The sequence below is a fragment of the Haliotis rufescens genome, unplaced genomic scaffold (assembly GCF_023055435.1).
Source record: "Haliotis rufescens isolate VD_foot unplaced genomic scaffold, xgHalRufe1.0.p SCAF_7, whole genome shotgun sequence".
NCBI classification, from domain to species: domain Eukaryota; kingdom Metazoa; phylum Mollusca; class Gastropoda; order Lepetellida; family Haliotidae; genus Haliotis; species Haliotis rufescens.
Genome location: NW_025964361.1, coordinates 17422973 through 17438220, shown reverse-complemented (window position 1 = coordinate 17438220; position 15248 = coordinate 17422973). Strand labels below are relative to the sequence as shown.

General features: G+C 38.9%; 1 protein-coding gene across 5 annotated transcripts in view; it reads left to right on the top strand.

Moving 5' to 3' along the window:
* The window catches only part of LOC124151847 (protocadherin Fat 1-like), a 243775-nt gene that overhangs the window by 111070 nt on the left and 117457 nt on the right, over positions 1–15248 (top strand). For 3 of the 5 annotated variants that reach the window (XM_046524507.2, XM_046524508.2, XM_046524506.2), the window contains exon 13: positions 7221–7241. The exons of the other annotated variants lie outside the window; for them this stretch is intronic. In XM_046524507.2, the coding sequence (XP_046380463.2) occupies positions 7221–7241 (21 nt within the window). The remainder of the gene's footprint in view (positions 1–7220; positions 7242–15248) is intronic. 5 annotated transcript variants of the gene reach the window in all.

The window sequence follows — 15248 nt, the reverse complement described above, 5'->3', positions numbered from 1 at the left end:
CTGGTGTCTCACGGTGCTGGCTCGAACATGATTGTTGGTGGAGGTTCTGGCTCGAGCATGACCATGTGGTAGAGCCGCTGTCTGGAGCACAGTTCCAGGGTGCCAACTGTAGCAGTCAGAGAAGGCGCCGATTGCACCGATCAGAGCACTCGATGGACCATGAGCGCTGACCAGGGCACAGGGTGAACTCCTTACTCTGATTTATGTAATGGCATAGGCCACAACACCAACTTTGACAGCCAAAACAGCGCTGGACGGGCAACAGGGGCTTTGTCAATAACAGGCGCATACCCTACAAAGCAGCTAGTGCACGGTTCAACCATTTACAGGACATAGGTGCTGGTGTTTATCAGAATCTACTGCATCTCTGGATGGGGTCCCTGGATTGGGCAGCATCAACTGGATATTCTGATAGCCATGCGTCATAGCGCCAAAGCATCTCCTAGATGCCCTCGCGATAGTTGGATTCCACACTGAAGTATAGGTCGTTTGATTAATTAGATCGAGATTTCCTCAGCGAAGGTGGCTCCAGCCAAGGCTGTCTGCCACCCATGTAAAAATCAATCTCCCATCTGACTTCTGACCTGAGCTGCTATGGCTATTATAAGCAGTCACTACAGGTTCATCCACAGGCTGGATTCATCTCTGCGTCGACTTGGATGTGTTTTTGTGGCAGTAGCCTCTCCATCGGTGGCTACTCCACAGGCAACTTTTAGGTACTTAGTTCCAGTGACTGCTACGCTTCCCACGGCTATCTGGATACACGGTGACATCTGTGCCTCTAGTGGCGCTTTCGAAGGCGCTGCTTCAACTAGTGATGACATCTAGAGGCGAGGATATACTCCCAACCATTGTGGCATTTATGCTTTTGGCATCTCTTACAACTTAAGACAACAATGAGGACTGCACATGATTCCAGAGGCATCAATGTGCTCTTTGAATGCATCCCCCGTGATTTACAGTCAGAAACTAGGCGACAACTTATATAATACTATGTGACTAGTTACAACTACTGCACTTTTGGGATCTACCGTCGCCCATGGTTACAGACATATTGTCTGTTATTGTTGGCAAATTCTAATTGGCGGCTGCCATTGACTACAACTTCTTTCGGCGGCCAGAGGTTCCTGAAGAGCAGCTCAAACCAGGAAGCTCTAAAGGAGATTTGACTTGGAGGCGACCCTGTCTTGTTACAACTTAGGCTGATTTCTTCAAGACTGATCATACAATCTTGTTCGTTCAATGCAGTCATCAATGTACTAGGGGACAGCGCATCAACAGTCAAGAATTGTCTGGCAGTACCCTATAGCTACCTCTTTATTTTAGGGAAACTTCACAAGGGAGATCATAAATATATGTCTCTCCAACCTAAGTGTGGTCGTCATGTGGGATGCGAGACCTGTTCCCTGCAGAAATTAGGTGGCGACTGATAACTGAAAATGAAGTAAGGACTTATCCTGCATTTGAGACAAGTTTGATACTGACAAGTTTGTACACCGCCGTCAACGGGAACAAAAGGCCTTGTTCCAGAATACCACTCAGTTTTCGTGCACGCAGAACAGCTGTTCAGTGCGTTGCCAGATATTTCCCTTGTGTCACATGTGGCTCAAAAAATATTCTGAGGGATTGTTAGGCTTGGGTTGTTATCCACTACATCCTTTAGTTCCGATCTTCTTGGTGTCATGTATCAGAAGCCTCACAGGTTCACAGACTTGGTGCACTTGCTTATATGTTAGATTAAGAATATGACAGGTGATACAGGATTTGTGTCGAGAGCACTTTGTTGCGCTTTTGCCTAATCCCGACATAATCTGGATGGTCCCCCACACCACAAGCTCAAGCACTGTTCAATGCGTTGCCAGATATTTACCATGTGTCACATGTGGCTCAATAAATATTTTGAGGGATTGTTGGGCTTGGGTTATGGACTACATCCCCTGAATCTGATACTCCGGGCGTTAGAGTACGGATGTAAGGAAGTGATCGGCGTTATGGGGTAAGTGAAGAGGGCGCCCCGCAAAGCATAGCCTTATCCAGACGTAATCTGGGTGGTTACCAACACCGCAAGCTCCAGACCCCACCAACATCTGTTGGATAAGCATTGCAATGTGTTTTAAGGATAATTTGATTATTCAGGATATTAGTTTACTTTTCCTGATACAACAAGACTCATGCCCTCTCGTCCGTACCCTGTCTGACGTCCAAGCGAAGCGCTGAGGAGAAGACAGTGAAGGGATCAAGGACAGATAACTCCTGTTGGTAACCAAAAATTGGGTGTGCCACAGATGAGGAAGAGGCATGTTTTGGGTTCTGTGTTATAGGTTCAAAGTCCAGAAGGAAATTGCAAAGTGTTGTGTCAAGATAAGTATACTAATATTATGAATTATCAAATTCATGTAGTTTTTATAAATGGTAATTAAAAAATCTTCTCATTGTTTGATGCCTACAATATGGCAGGTGTAATGTTTTGGAGAAGATTACTTTATTGTAACAGTACTCAATTCCAAAATCAGTGAGTTATCTCAATTCGCATCGCATTAGCCATGCAAACCATAAAAATGTCTCATTTATTGCCTTTGCAAGTTTTTTAAGTAATCTATTGAGAAAACCTCTTGTCGCTTTCCTCACATATTCCTTCTTGGGGCCTCATTTGAAACTAAATGACATAATCCAAGTTCTCAGTGACAGTACAATGCAATCTTTTTGCCATACAATTCTTCCGCTTCCACATCCATTTAAGAAGTACCAATACACAGTAAAGACCTGGTGTGTTCAAATATATCTATCTTGAACCGTAAATTTTAGGGTAGAAATGATACATCAGTCCACTGGTGCATCGTGAGTTTTCATGTCTCGATACAAGTCAATACACTTGCTAAATAAATTACTTATTACTTGTATGATGACTCCCGCCCCAATGTTTTTTTGTCAGTCAAATATTGCAATTTGTGTTGTAATTAGCTTTTCAAGTTTAATACTAAACTTAGCCGTAATGATCATGTGTCTGCAGCTAACCTTTCCTTTGGAACCTGCTCTGAAATATTTATTGTCATGACATTGCCACGTGATTTGATGTAAGCCTATGTATTGTGATATGTATGGTATCGTGACCTTGCTGTATCATTTCACCCCTAATAAATTTCATGTCGGAGATCACAAAGAAACTGTGGTCACTTTTGTGGTCACTTTTCAATATCTCTTTCATTCTTGATTGACATTCTCTTTACATGCCATGGTGATGGTCTTTATGTCCTTGTGCTATGAAACACTTCTTGCTCTTGTAGTATTAACAAGCTTGTAGATTTGCTGAGCAAGTCACCTTTCTTTCTGTATGGTTTGCAGTGTTTTGATTTGGAACTTTTCCTCAATAATCTCTGACAACGAATTTCAAATTATTACTTTCATTTTTTAAAAATCAAAATATTGCATATTGGGTAAGTGAATACTCTGGGTTTTTTTAAACAGTATTTAGTTGCTTTCTTTCCCAAATCATTTGTTAAGAATAATATCTTCTAGCTCATTTTGGCCAAAGGCTGATACGAGTTTATATGTAGTCCCATGTATCCATCTTTGGTTTGTAAGCCACCCAAGCAGATTATGTTTTGCATCTGGTACTATTGTACTATCAAGGGAGCTGTCATGGTCCTCCTAACAATGTTACCTAACACTTGGTGTTTGACAGTTGGCAAAGTAGATAACCTAAAGGGCACTTTTTGTCACTGGCGCAGGTGAACTTGTGTTTATGCAAACAAGGAACAACAAATGGTTTCCTTAGATCATGTTGATGTTGGGACAACAACAGAAGTTTTTATAAAAAGAATTTTAAATGATATTTATCATCACCTATATCCCGATAACAGTGGCTTTCCGTTCAGTAAGGAGAGAAAATCCTAGGAAATACCTCCGCTTTTGGAGCTTTGTATGAATAAAGTGTAAAGATTCCTTCAATGTTTGGTACGTTCGAAAGCTCTGAACATAATATTACAGCAATCTTGCCAGGGGTATATTTTTAAACTTATCCTATCTCACTATGCATTTCATCCTCCTTCCGATCCTTGTGTGGTGGGCGGTCGCGTAGCCTAGTGGTTAAAGCCTTCGTTCGTCACGCCTGAGACCCGGGTTCGATTCCTGACATGGGTACAATGTGTGAAGCCCATTTCTGGTGTCCCCCGCCGTGATATTGCTGGAATATTGCTAAAAGCGGCGTAAAACCATACTCACTCACTCAGTCACTAAGCTCCTTTTTGCCCAAACACCCCTTGCATCACCATGACGACCACCTCTAACAATCAGGTCACGCAACGAATCTCAGCCTGCTGTACATGATCTGGTCACCTGACACCCTCGGCCTCATCACTCTCTTTCTCTTCACCTTCCTGTGGAGATGTGTTATATTTTTGAGAGAATATTTAGGCCTTTTCTTTCCCAAAACTGACGGTGCTTCTTGCATCAAAATGGGCACAGATCAACCAAAACGTCCAGCCTGTAAGAAGTGACGCCATCTATTTTCACCGGTGGATTCATACAAATATAGTTGTGGCTGTCATGAAAGGGGGGTCTGCAAACCATGTTTCCGTTGTACAGAATGTTACCATCTTTCGAAAGAGGCGTTTACAGAATAAATACGAGGTGAGGTGACCACAGATGAACAGTATTGTGTAGCCTATGCTTTGTTTAGCAAGTTCCAATTGCTTGAATTAAGTGACATTCATGCAGTGTTCCCTCGTTATTGCGCCCTTCAATATAGTGCTAACTCGGTTATAGTGCGCCGTAAAGCATGGCCCCCAAAATTTACTAACATTTTCAATAAACTCAAGTTTTCCAATGACGCGATGTTTTCCCCCATCTCAGAAAACATTATCAGCTGATCACCGCAATCACGTAACACCGGAAATACCAGTCAACAAATCCGAACTGAAGTACGTAATTTGATCCTATTTCTATAATATCTGGTAATAAAAAAAATGTTCATTGTTTATCTGGACTAATGTTTGCAAAAAAATTTATAATTATATTCAAAATTTCATTCAATAATTATAAAAATGTTGACAATAATTTCGGCAAAATCATATGCGAAGTGATCGGTAGGCTAGATCGCAACTCACCATTATTTACAGCAACCACAGTCAGATTACCACTATTGACGCCTTGAAACAAACTTTAGTTGCAAGAGAATGGATACACATATCATAAATGCTGTACCATGACTCGCTAAAAGTCATATTTGAGGCAGTTTGACTATTAAACGTTTTAACAATTGAAATACATGTGGCGCGGGAAGTCCCTTCGGTGACTTGTCAAAATCGTTCCATACGTCAGAAAATATCCTGCATACAATCTGTACCGAAGTGCTACGCTTGTGGTTCTTATAATTTTAAGTATATAATTTGGAAGCTGCAACTAAAATAACACAATATTGGAATATATTATTCCTGATAAAATAATAATTTCAGATACAATTTCTTCCGACCATTGCATCAGATTTCTTTAAAGTTGTATCACTGGGTACGTTTTAACTGAATCACTGGTAGATTGGGAGGAAATTTGTGCACAGCTGATTGCTATTTCCGACTTAGTTTACAAGAAAATACAAACGGTAATCTTAATCTCTGCATATAAAAACAATGTCTTTGAGAGCAGGAAATACATTTTAAATGGTAAATCATCATGTCTAGTGATATCTTGTTTTATATCAAATTTCATACCTTTATTGACCAAGTTTGTTATAGATCTACCTGCTTATTCACCTGAAGGGACACATGTGTTTTGGTTTTTTAAACCGCAGATTAATACTCGATCAGTTCTTTTTTTACACTATGAATCATAAATAACTTCTGAAACGTGCAAGGTAGATAGTGTTAGGCAGGCAGAGCATGTATACTGTTTTATTGGTCATCTACCACCTACGACTTGACCTTTGTTAAACCGCAATTATTTGGACCCCGAAGGTAGCGTTGTAGCAAGGGATCACTGTATTTCATGTGATAATGAGCTATGATTTGAACAGAGTGCGAAATCTTGAATAAGAACCAAGATGGCGGGTGTCACTCCTTGTCTATATGTATATAGAGGGGTGTGATTTTTTTCTATACGAATATATTATGTTATACACGCTTTCATCAAGTTCCTGTAGGACAATCATGCAAAATGAACAGAAATTCAAGTAACTTCTGTTTTCTTTGAAAAGTTCTCTTTTCTTTGGCAAATCCAAAGGGCACACCTAAACATTCTCCTGATTGCCCTGTGGCACACTTGACAAAACTACATTTCTATCCCTGAAGTAGATTGCTGAAGAGTTCACTCATGAACTTTCTATGGTATCTGACCTCGCGTTCGCTCAGTCAGATACCATAGAAAGTCCACTCGTTTCGTAAAAATGGTATCTAACGAAAATGAGTGTGGTATTCTCTATATATTGTTCAATGACAAAAATTATCTAGAACTCTATGGTTACACTACAAATCACTAATGTTGGCATTTCTTTCTGACAATGCACCCATTCCTTCTGATTTTTCATATGGTTGAATAAAGATATAACTTAATTCAACTTCAGTGTATGAATGACCAGTTTGTTTAATTCATGTATCTAAGTACATTTGCCAGGGCTATGCAAAAATGTTCCCAATGGGACATGTTGAGGAGATGTCTCCTGAGCCCTACAGTGGGTACCCGGGTAGGGTCGGGTAATGGGGGGGGGGTTACCCGGGTCGAAAAATTTGGACTCGCCCAGCCCTACTGCATATTACATTCTGCTGACTTTGGATGTATCTGAAGAATGAGAGTACCTTGGTACCAATGTTCTGTGTCTGTGACCATGAGTTGGTGGGTCCTTCTTTTCCTTCTATTGCTTACACTGTTGAGCTATGTTCAATTTTGTAAATGAATTAATTGAAACAAAACTCCGGCAAGTGTCTGTCTGGTGAGCTACAGAACCTTATAAAATCAATAATTCATTGTTGTATTTTGCTTAAGTTTTTCTGAAAAAAAAGATTTTGTTGAATGTTTGTTAATCATACAGACAAAATTTAAAATTGGTTAATATGTGACTAATCTCAATGTTGAAATGCTGATACATTGTATACAGTCCAATGCTTTATCCATGTATGACAAAATAATGCTTGAAGATGCATCATTCATTTTATGTGAGTGATATAAATATTTTGAGTGTACCTGACTAATAGTGGTGTTTTCTTTCACACTATCCTCTCCTTCCCTCCCAGCAATGGATGTAGTAGGGCCATGTAAGTAAACTTTCTCATTACACTTCCTCAATAGTTGGTTCTTTTTTAGTTTTCTTGCTAGCAAGCTTTTTTCTTTCATTTTGCAGGTGAGTGCTTTCTTTGAGGTTGCAATTTTTGATGGTCAAAATTATCCATTATTGGAGTAAAAACTAATACATGTATGTAGCAAACTCTTACCTGCACTGATGGAATAATGAGAAAAAAGGCCATGATGGTCAGTTTGCTTTTGCTTCTTTTTTTAACCATGAATGGTTGTTCAATGCAATGATGCTGGTATGCACCTAATATTTGCCAGCTGCCAAGCTATGCAGTTCTTGTCAATGCTTCTAGTAGCATTCACAACAATTTATAGGTGAAACAATAGCTCTGCTGGCAGGAGGAGGCTATGTTTTGATTTCTTACTAATAGAGCATCTAACTCACACCTTGCTTGGCCTTGCTTTCCAGGTTTCACATTTAAAGGTCAATCTCACCTAAAAGCACATTATTAGTTATGGTGTCTTTACTTGCCATATATGGTGTCATATTAGGTTAGCAGAAGAATCGCCTTGCCCAATATTTTTTCTGCTAAACTCATATGACACTGTATACAGCAACTAAAGACACCATAACAAATTTATTATGATGACAAGTTTACACTATCTAGTATCTTTGCACATGTCATGTCGAAATGAAAACTTGAAAACTTGACACTTACGAAACAGTATGTACACAACAGGGCCAGTACATATGTTTCCTATACAATGCTTTAATGTAAACATTAACATTAACAATGGAATGTATGTACTAAGTGTGAATGTTTAAAGTATTATAGCTAAATTGGATAGAACTACCATAAAAATGCCTGCATGTTATCAGAAATCTGCAGGCCACTGAAACTTCACAGCAACTCACTTTCCGCTAACGATGGGTTGCTGTCTGTCATTGGAGTCTCGTTTCTTGTTTGTGACGTTATCCAGTATTATTGTTCTACGACGTTACTATTTGTAACTCAGTGACCTCAGTTGTAAGCTTTTTTTCTCTATAATTTTTATTATTAAAGTCATGAAGGTGGTTTCTTTAAAAATTAATGTCTTTGCGCATCACAATTAATGATATTAAATAACAAAACAACGTCGAATAAAGATTTTCCATACCAGAATTTTCATGTGAAAAATGTGAGGTGGTACGTGTTCTAAAATCCGAAATGTCTGTTACTGACAGTATACGGTCTCATATTAGGTTAGTATTTCTGCTCTCTGATTGGTCAATCTCACTTTGAGGCATAATAATATGTTTCATGAGGTGTTTGCCTTTCATGTATGAATGGCAATTTAAAGCACAGTGGTTCCTTACTTGTCTTAGTTTTGAAACTCCTGTGGCCTGTGGAGGTGTATGGGTCATTTCAACATTTGCAAGGTATTTCATGCCCACAAACTTAAAAGTGTTCCTCTAATTCAAGGTCACAAAATCAAAACACAATATGTTGTATTGTTGATATGGAAAGGTTGGAAATTTATTATATGATATTGCTTTTGTGGGCATTTGAAAATGTAAAATGCAAACACTACTATTATTCAGGTTGTAACATAAGGAATTTTAGAATTAATTTACAGTCAAAATGTGCTTCCTAGTGTTAATAGCATTGTTTGTGAAGTGATTTGTATAAAAAATGTACCAAGAAGGAAAATATGTATTTATAACATTTTTAGATAGGATTTAAAGCGAAAGCACAGGTCTTTGTTAGACTAATCTAGATTTTTTGTGGCCAATTTCTTTGATTGCACATATACTCTGCAAAAGAAGAAACGCAAAAGTAGTAAAATCTTAAATATCTGACAGAATGTTGCTGATATCCATACAAAATGTATACCAAAAATGAAATTGTCATTTCTGCATGGATTGGGATTGATTTGTGTGGAAAAATCGTAGTGCATAAATTTGGTAAAAAGATGGAAAATTGCAAAAACACAACCATGTGAGAGTCCGAAACACACAAACACCACATGCACGTGCAGCATCACTTATTGGGCCATAAAAACGTGGGGGTTTCAGTTGCATGCCATCAAAATCTTACAGCATTGAACAGTGAAAACATGCCACCTCTAATGGAAGCCCAACACAACTACGCCATTGGCCAACTGCATACAGGCAAAACATCTTTGGCCTTAGCCAGGTTTTTGCCATGCCACACCAAGCAACATAACAAGTCTCGGGACACAAGGGGACCTTCCTAGATCCAGTCAACCATTTATCACTACCAGAGCACAAGACAGATTCATATGGCTACATCTCTTACGCAGTGTTCGTTCTAGGCTGGGCCTTGCTCAATTGGAGCACTTAAGTTTCATATAGCGCATTGTAAAAGTACAGGCTGCTCGATAACTTCCATGGGACAAAGTTGAAAGTCAGTTTTGGAAGTGTTATGGTGGCCATACAAGATATTGATATATGGAACCTTGGTCAATGAGAATGATGTTTGCCAATTTTGAACAATCGATTACCATTTGTTGATTATTTACATGATATATAAAATATACATCTAAAATCACTTTTGTGTTTCTATTTTTGCAGAGTATAATTACATACTTTTCCAGATAATAACAAATAAAAGGACTTGTAAATAGAAAATTTAAGTATTTACTCAACTTCAAACTGATAAAAGTAGTGATAATTAGACATTTTGATATGATTTACCAGAAACCATGTTTCAACTAGTCTACAATAAACGAACACATAAAAGTAGGACTGGAACGGGGGACTTGAGGACTTGGGTAGGGTGGGTCCTGAGTTGGCCCCGGGTACCCATAGGACTTCCCAGACCAGTATGTAGTCATATATTGCTAGGGCGGTCGGGTAGCCTAGTGGTTAAAGCATTCGCTCGTCACGCCGAAGACCCGGGTTCGATTCCCGACATGGGTACAATGTGTGAAGCCCATTTCTGGTGTCACCCGCCATGATTTTGCTGGAATATTGCTAAAAGCGGCGTAAAACCAAACTCATTCACTCATATATTGCTAAAAGAAAGAGTATTAATATGTTTAGATAGTACCTGAATATGTTAGACCGCCTCTGTGGTCTAGTGGTATAGCGTCTGCCCGGAGAGCGGAAGGTCCTTGGTTCGATCCCCAGCCGCGTCATACCAAAAGACATTAAAAGATGGTACTTTTTGTTACCCTGTCTGGCGCTCAGCATTAAGGGGCTAAAACAAGGACTGGTCGGCTCGGAGTCAGTATACTGTGTCTGAATGGGGTATTCATGTTAAACTGCGGCATGGTATCTCAGTGTGCTAGCACTATACATTGTCATCAGTACGGACTAGTACAAGCAGCCACGCACACATGCACGTCGCAATATAAGTGCAATGTTCTTGGACGTGATGTTAAACCCAATTTCACCTCACCTCAATATGTTATGTTTACCCTTATGCATGTCAATGTTCAATGATTAGGCATAAACCTGATTTTCTCACCAATGACCTGAAATAGATGTCAGTGCTATATCCTTACTGATATAAACTAAAACACATTAAGAAGTTATGATGAAAGTATAAATAACACTACGAAATCTGTCAGTGCTTCAGAAACATTAAAAGCCTTTAAATAATTCTATGGAACTGGGGAAAAAGCTGAATTGAGATAATTATGTTTGGGAGAAGGTGGCTGTTTCAAATGACATGGTCAGTTACCCCCAGATTCAAACATAAGTTCCCTGAGATTTGGAAGACACAGTTGGAAAAATGCTAGATCTAGAAATGAAACCCGAAGACATGGAAGTTGTGGAACTGAGGCGAGCGGGGGGAAAAAAAGGCCAGCGAGCCTGCACGTTCACTGTTTCATTCCTTCTCGGCCTTCAGTCTCAAAGAGTTGTTTGGACAATGAATATGCATGAATTTCACTTTATGTCCTGTGCATGACGATACACGTGAGCAGAAAGGGAATTCCCACGACTGTAATATTGGGATTCCCCGACATTCCGTTGCAATAAAAGTAGTCTGCCTCGGCGTTCAACAAACAAACTTTTAACAAGCTAAAATGGCTTCAAAGTAACATTGTTAGGTGCATAAAATGTTCATGAAATATTGACTTATTGTATATGCAGAGTTGGATTAAAATTCAAAAGTAAGAAACATTTTGGAATTGCGTAATAAATTAAATTGAAAAGTGTAACAAAATATCTTACAAATTTAGAAAATGACCCATATTTTGGTGTTGATTTTGCGAGAGCATTTTAATGCATGATCTATAATCTTCTGTCCTATCTCTAATCATATAACTTTTGTTCTTGTTTTGTGCGTTTTTCTCGCTATTGGTATGTTGGTGTTAACTTCAATTCCATAATTCACTTGAACCGAAGGTTTAATTGAGCATATGTCAATGTGAATTAGACATGAGGAAAGGAATATTAAGGTATAGACAATACTTGAATCATCAGTTTGTTCAAAATAAGTGCCTGCCTGAAGGGTGGCAGGTAGAACTCATGTCAGGCCCGAAGTGTCAAATTTGTATGGGTACTTATGAACTACAGTAAATTTACGTGTCAATTTCGATTGTCAGAACAAGCATCAGGTTTTTAGATGAGGGACTGAAGAGTTAAGTCAGGACCAGTAGCTCCCAAAGTTTGTGGGTCCTAATGGCAGCCTGGCAATTTTATCTCAAACACTGATTTCATTTATTCAGTCAAAACTACTTTAATTTCTTCAGTTGAATGGCCAGGTGATAACAAATTGGTTGAAGAAAATGTGAAATTTGTGATAGAACACCACAAGGGATGACTGGTTTTGTGACACCGATAATTCGATGATACCATTTCAATTGTCTCGTAAACTAAGCCAGAAAGAGCTCTCAGTTTTACACAATTCTCCAAATCTACTGTTGATTCAGTTATAAATCCTCAATAATTCTGTCTGTACCAAAAACATTGGAGTTCACCAGGCCGAACTTGGCTCTTTGCATAATTTTAGTTACATCTTAGTGTTATCATGTGGTCCATTAGTAGCTGAGCTGAGTCTTCTGACTTATTGTTAAATTAGCTGACTGATAGTATAACTTACTTGGCTTAGCATAATCATCTTTGCCTTACAAAGAAAACTTACTGAAAGTCAATGACTTGTTGACACTGAACCCCTGATGTTGCACTGATAACCAAACTGTGGGTAGTTCAATGAGCCATACTTTCCTACGTAACGGTAATACTTAATCTTCAGCATTGCTGGGGAAAATTCTTCAATTTGATATGACTTTTTATCATTTTGTTGTAAACCATGTGATTCTGTCAATTGCAATTTTTCCAACATCAAATCCAGTGGTAATTGACACACCCTTGCCACCCTTGTGACATGCAGCGTAAGGATTGAAATTGATAAAATGCTAATTTTTAGCTCATGTTTATGTCATCACATGTTTGTTCATCTGTAACTTCTTCTGCTGAGCCACAAAACCAATTTAGTTGACACTTTCCATGTTCATTCCCACCAATTACTCCATCATCATACAAGCAAAATGTGTACATCTCTGTGTGTAAGATAAATTTTTAAAGCTTTTAAATGAGGAATCCTGTTTCAACTTGTGTTGAGGTCTGTTATTCATTCATCAGTCCGGGGTTTTTTAAATTCATTTTCGGTATCTCCTCTGAATCTACGTATACAAGGTAGATGGAGCTGAAACTGTATGAATGATCCCAGCTATATGGAATACTCACAAAATTCATATTCTATATTAAACATGGCCTTCGTTATTTCTTTGTATGTCCAGTAAGCATAAAAGCTATACTTTTCAATTGTTTCCTTTCAATGCATTAATTGGATTTATTTAAAATGTATTAATTATTAAAATGGTAAATAACTATTTATCAAAGCGTAGGTATTGATAATGTCAGTAACATGAGTAACAAGCTTTGACTGAACTGGTAACTTTCTCATCACCAAATTTGCTCCGTGGTCTAGTGGTAGAGTGTCCGCCCGGAGAGCGGGAGGTTCGAGGTTCAATCCCCGGCCGCGTGATACCAAAAGACGTTAAAAGATGGTACTTGCTCTTACCCTGTCTGGCACTCGGCATTAAGGGACTAAAACAAGGACAATTCGGCTCGGAGTCAGTATACTGTGTCTAAGTTGGGTATTCATGTTAAACTGCGGCATGGTATCTCAGTGTGCTCACACTATACATCGTCATCAGTCGGGACAAGTGCACCCACGCACGCATGCTTGCATGCACATCGCTATGTAAGTGCAATAATCTTGAACGTGAGGTTCAACTCCATTTCACCTCACCTCACCTCACCTCACCTCACCTCACCTCACCTCTCTCACCTCTCACCTCTCACCTCTTTGTCAGGACCAGTACAAGTCTCTCTTCCCCTCCACCCCACCCCCTTCTGTCTGGTCTGTCTGTCCGTATTTTGTTTTTGGAGCACAATTTGAAAACAGTGAAAGATTTTTCATCAATACTTGGTACATGCATTAACACGGGGCTGATGTGGTGCCTTTTGCTATTGTTGAGGATGATTTTGTCATCCTCGGTTGTCACTTGTTATGTAACCATGTATCTATGTAAAGTCAATACTTATGTTAAAAAGGCATTGATTATAGTGGGTTTATTATTATCCGGATATAGGAATGGGTGCTGTCCGTCCGTCCGTCCGTCCGACCGACCGTCCGTCACATTTCATTTCCGGAGCAGATCTTGAAAACCATACCATATTTCTTCACCAAACTGAGCACATAGATAGATCTAGTGGTGGACTGGTGCCTTTTGATAGTTTGGGTTTTTAAGTTTTTTTATTTTTCGAGGAATATAGGAATGGGTGCTGTCCGTCCTTGTTTCCGGAGCAGATCTTGAAAACCGTACCATATTTCTTCACCAAACTTGGTACATGGATAGATCTAGTGGTGAACTGGTGCCTTTTGATAGTTTGGGATTTTAAAAAAAATTATTTTTTCGAGTTTCCATGGCAACGACTTTGATCTAGACTGAAAATGGCGGTAGTCCTCGTTTCCGGAGCAGATCTTGAAAAACGTACTATATTTCTTTACAAAAAGGCCAAGTGTACATAGTGCACAGGAGCTTATGCATTGCACACACCCGACATGTCATATTGGCGGGGGATGTGAGTATTTCATGCTTGTTGTATATAATATGGCTGCAAGCAGTGATGTAACTCTACAAATAATATTTCTGCGTATTGCTATATAGAAAACAAAAGCATTTAACCGAAATTTGTCATTGCTTCAGATTACGTACCATTCCTACCCTTGAAGATCCGGGTTAGAATAGCTCTCATTAACCCATGTAAAAGACAAATAGGCTTGTTGTAAGAGGCGACTACCTGGATTGGGTGGTCAGGATCGCTGACTTGGTTGATGCATGTCATCGTATCCCAATTGCGTAGATCAATGCTCATTATGTGAATCACTGGATTGTCTGGTTCAGACTTGATTATTTAAAGGCCGATGTCATATGGCTGGAATATTGCTGAGTGCGGCGTTAAACAACAAGTAAACAAACAAAACATACCATTCAGACATTTATGCATCTGGTCTTATAAAATTGACTTCAGGTTTGGGAAAACACACCTATGCTTATAAGATGTTAAAATGGGAACATTTGAATAGTTTCAAGCTGAGCTCCCCTTGGTTCCAGCTCAGTTTGAAACAAAATGCGTTAAAATTAGATCATATAAAAAATATTATCTCTATAACTTAGTGTGCAACAGTTTGTTGTCTTGGAAACAGAAAGAAATAACCTTTTTAAAATGCACTGGGTGAGGGAAATAATTTTGTTAACATTCTTAAATACCAAAAGGCACCAGGTTATTGCTTGACTGATATCTGTGCAAAATGTTTGGTCCAGAACCATCTTCAACTTATCCTCCAGAAACAAGGCTAACTCAGTTTAATCTGAGTCTAGTTTGTTGTCATGGAAACCAGAAATGTCCTCAATAGAAAAAAGGCAGCAGTTCATAAGCAGACTCATATGCAGGTTTTATATAACAAAACCAAGAAAAGTCTAATGTATTGAGTATGGAGAAATTT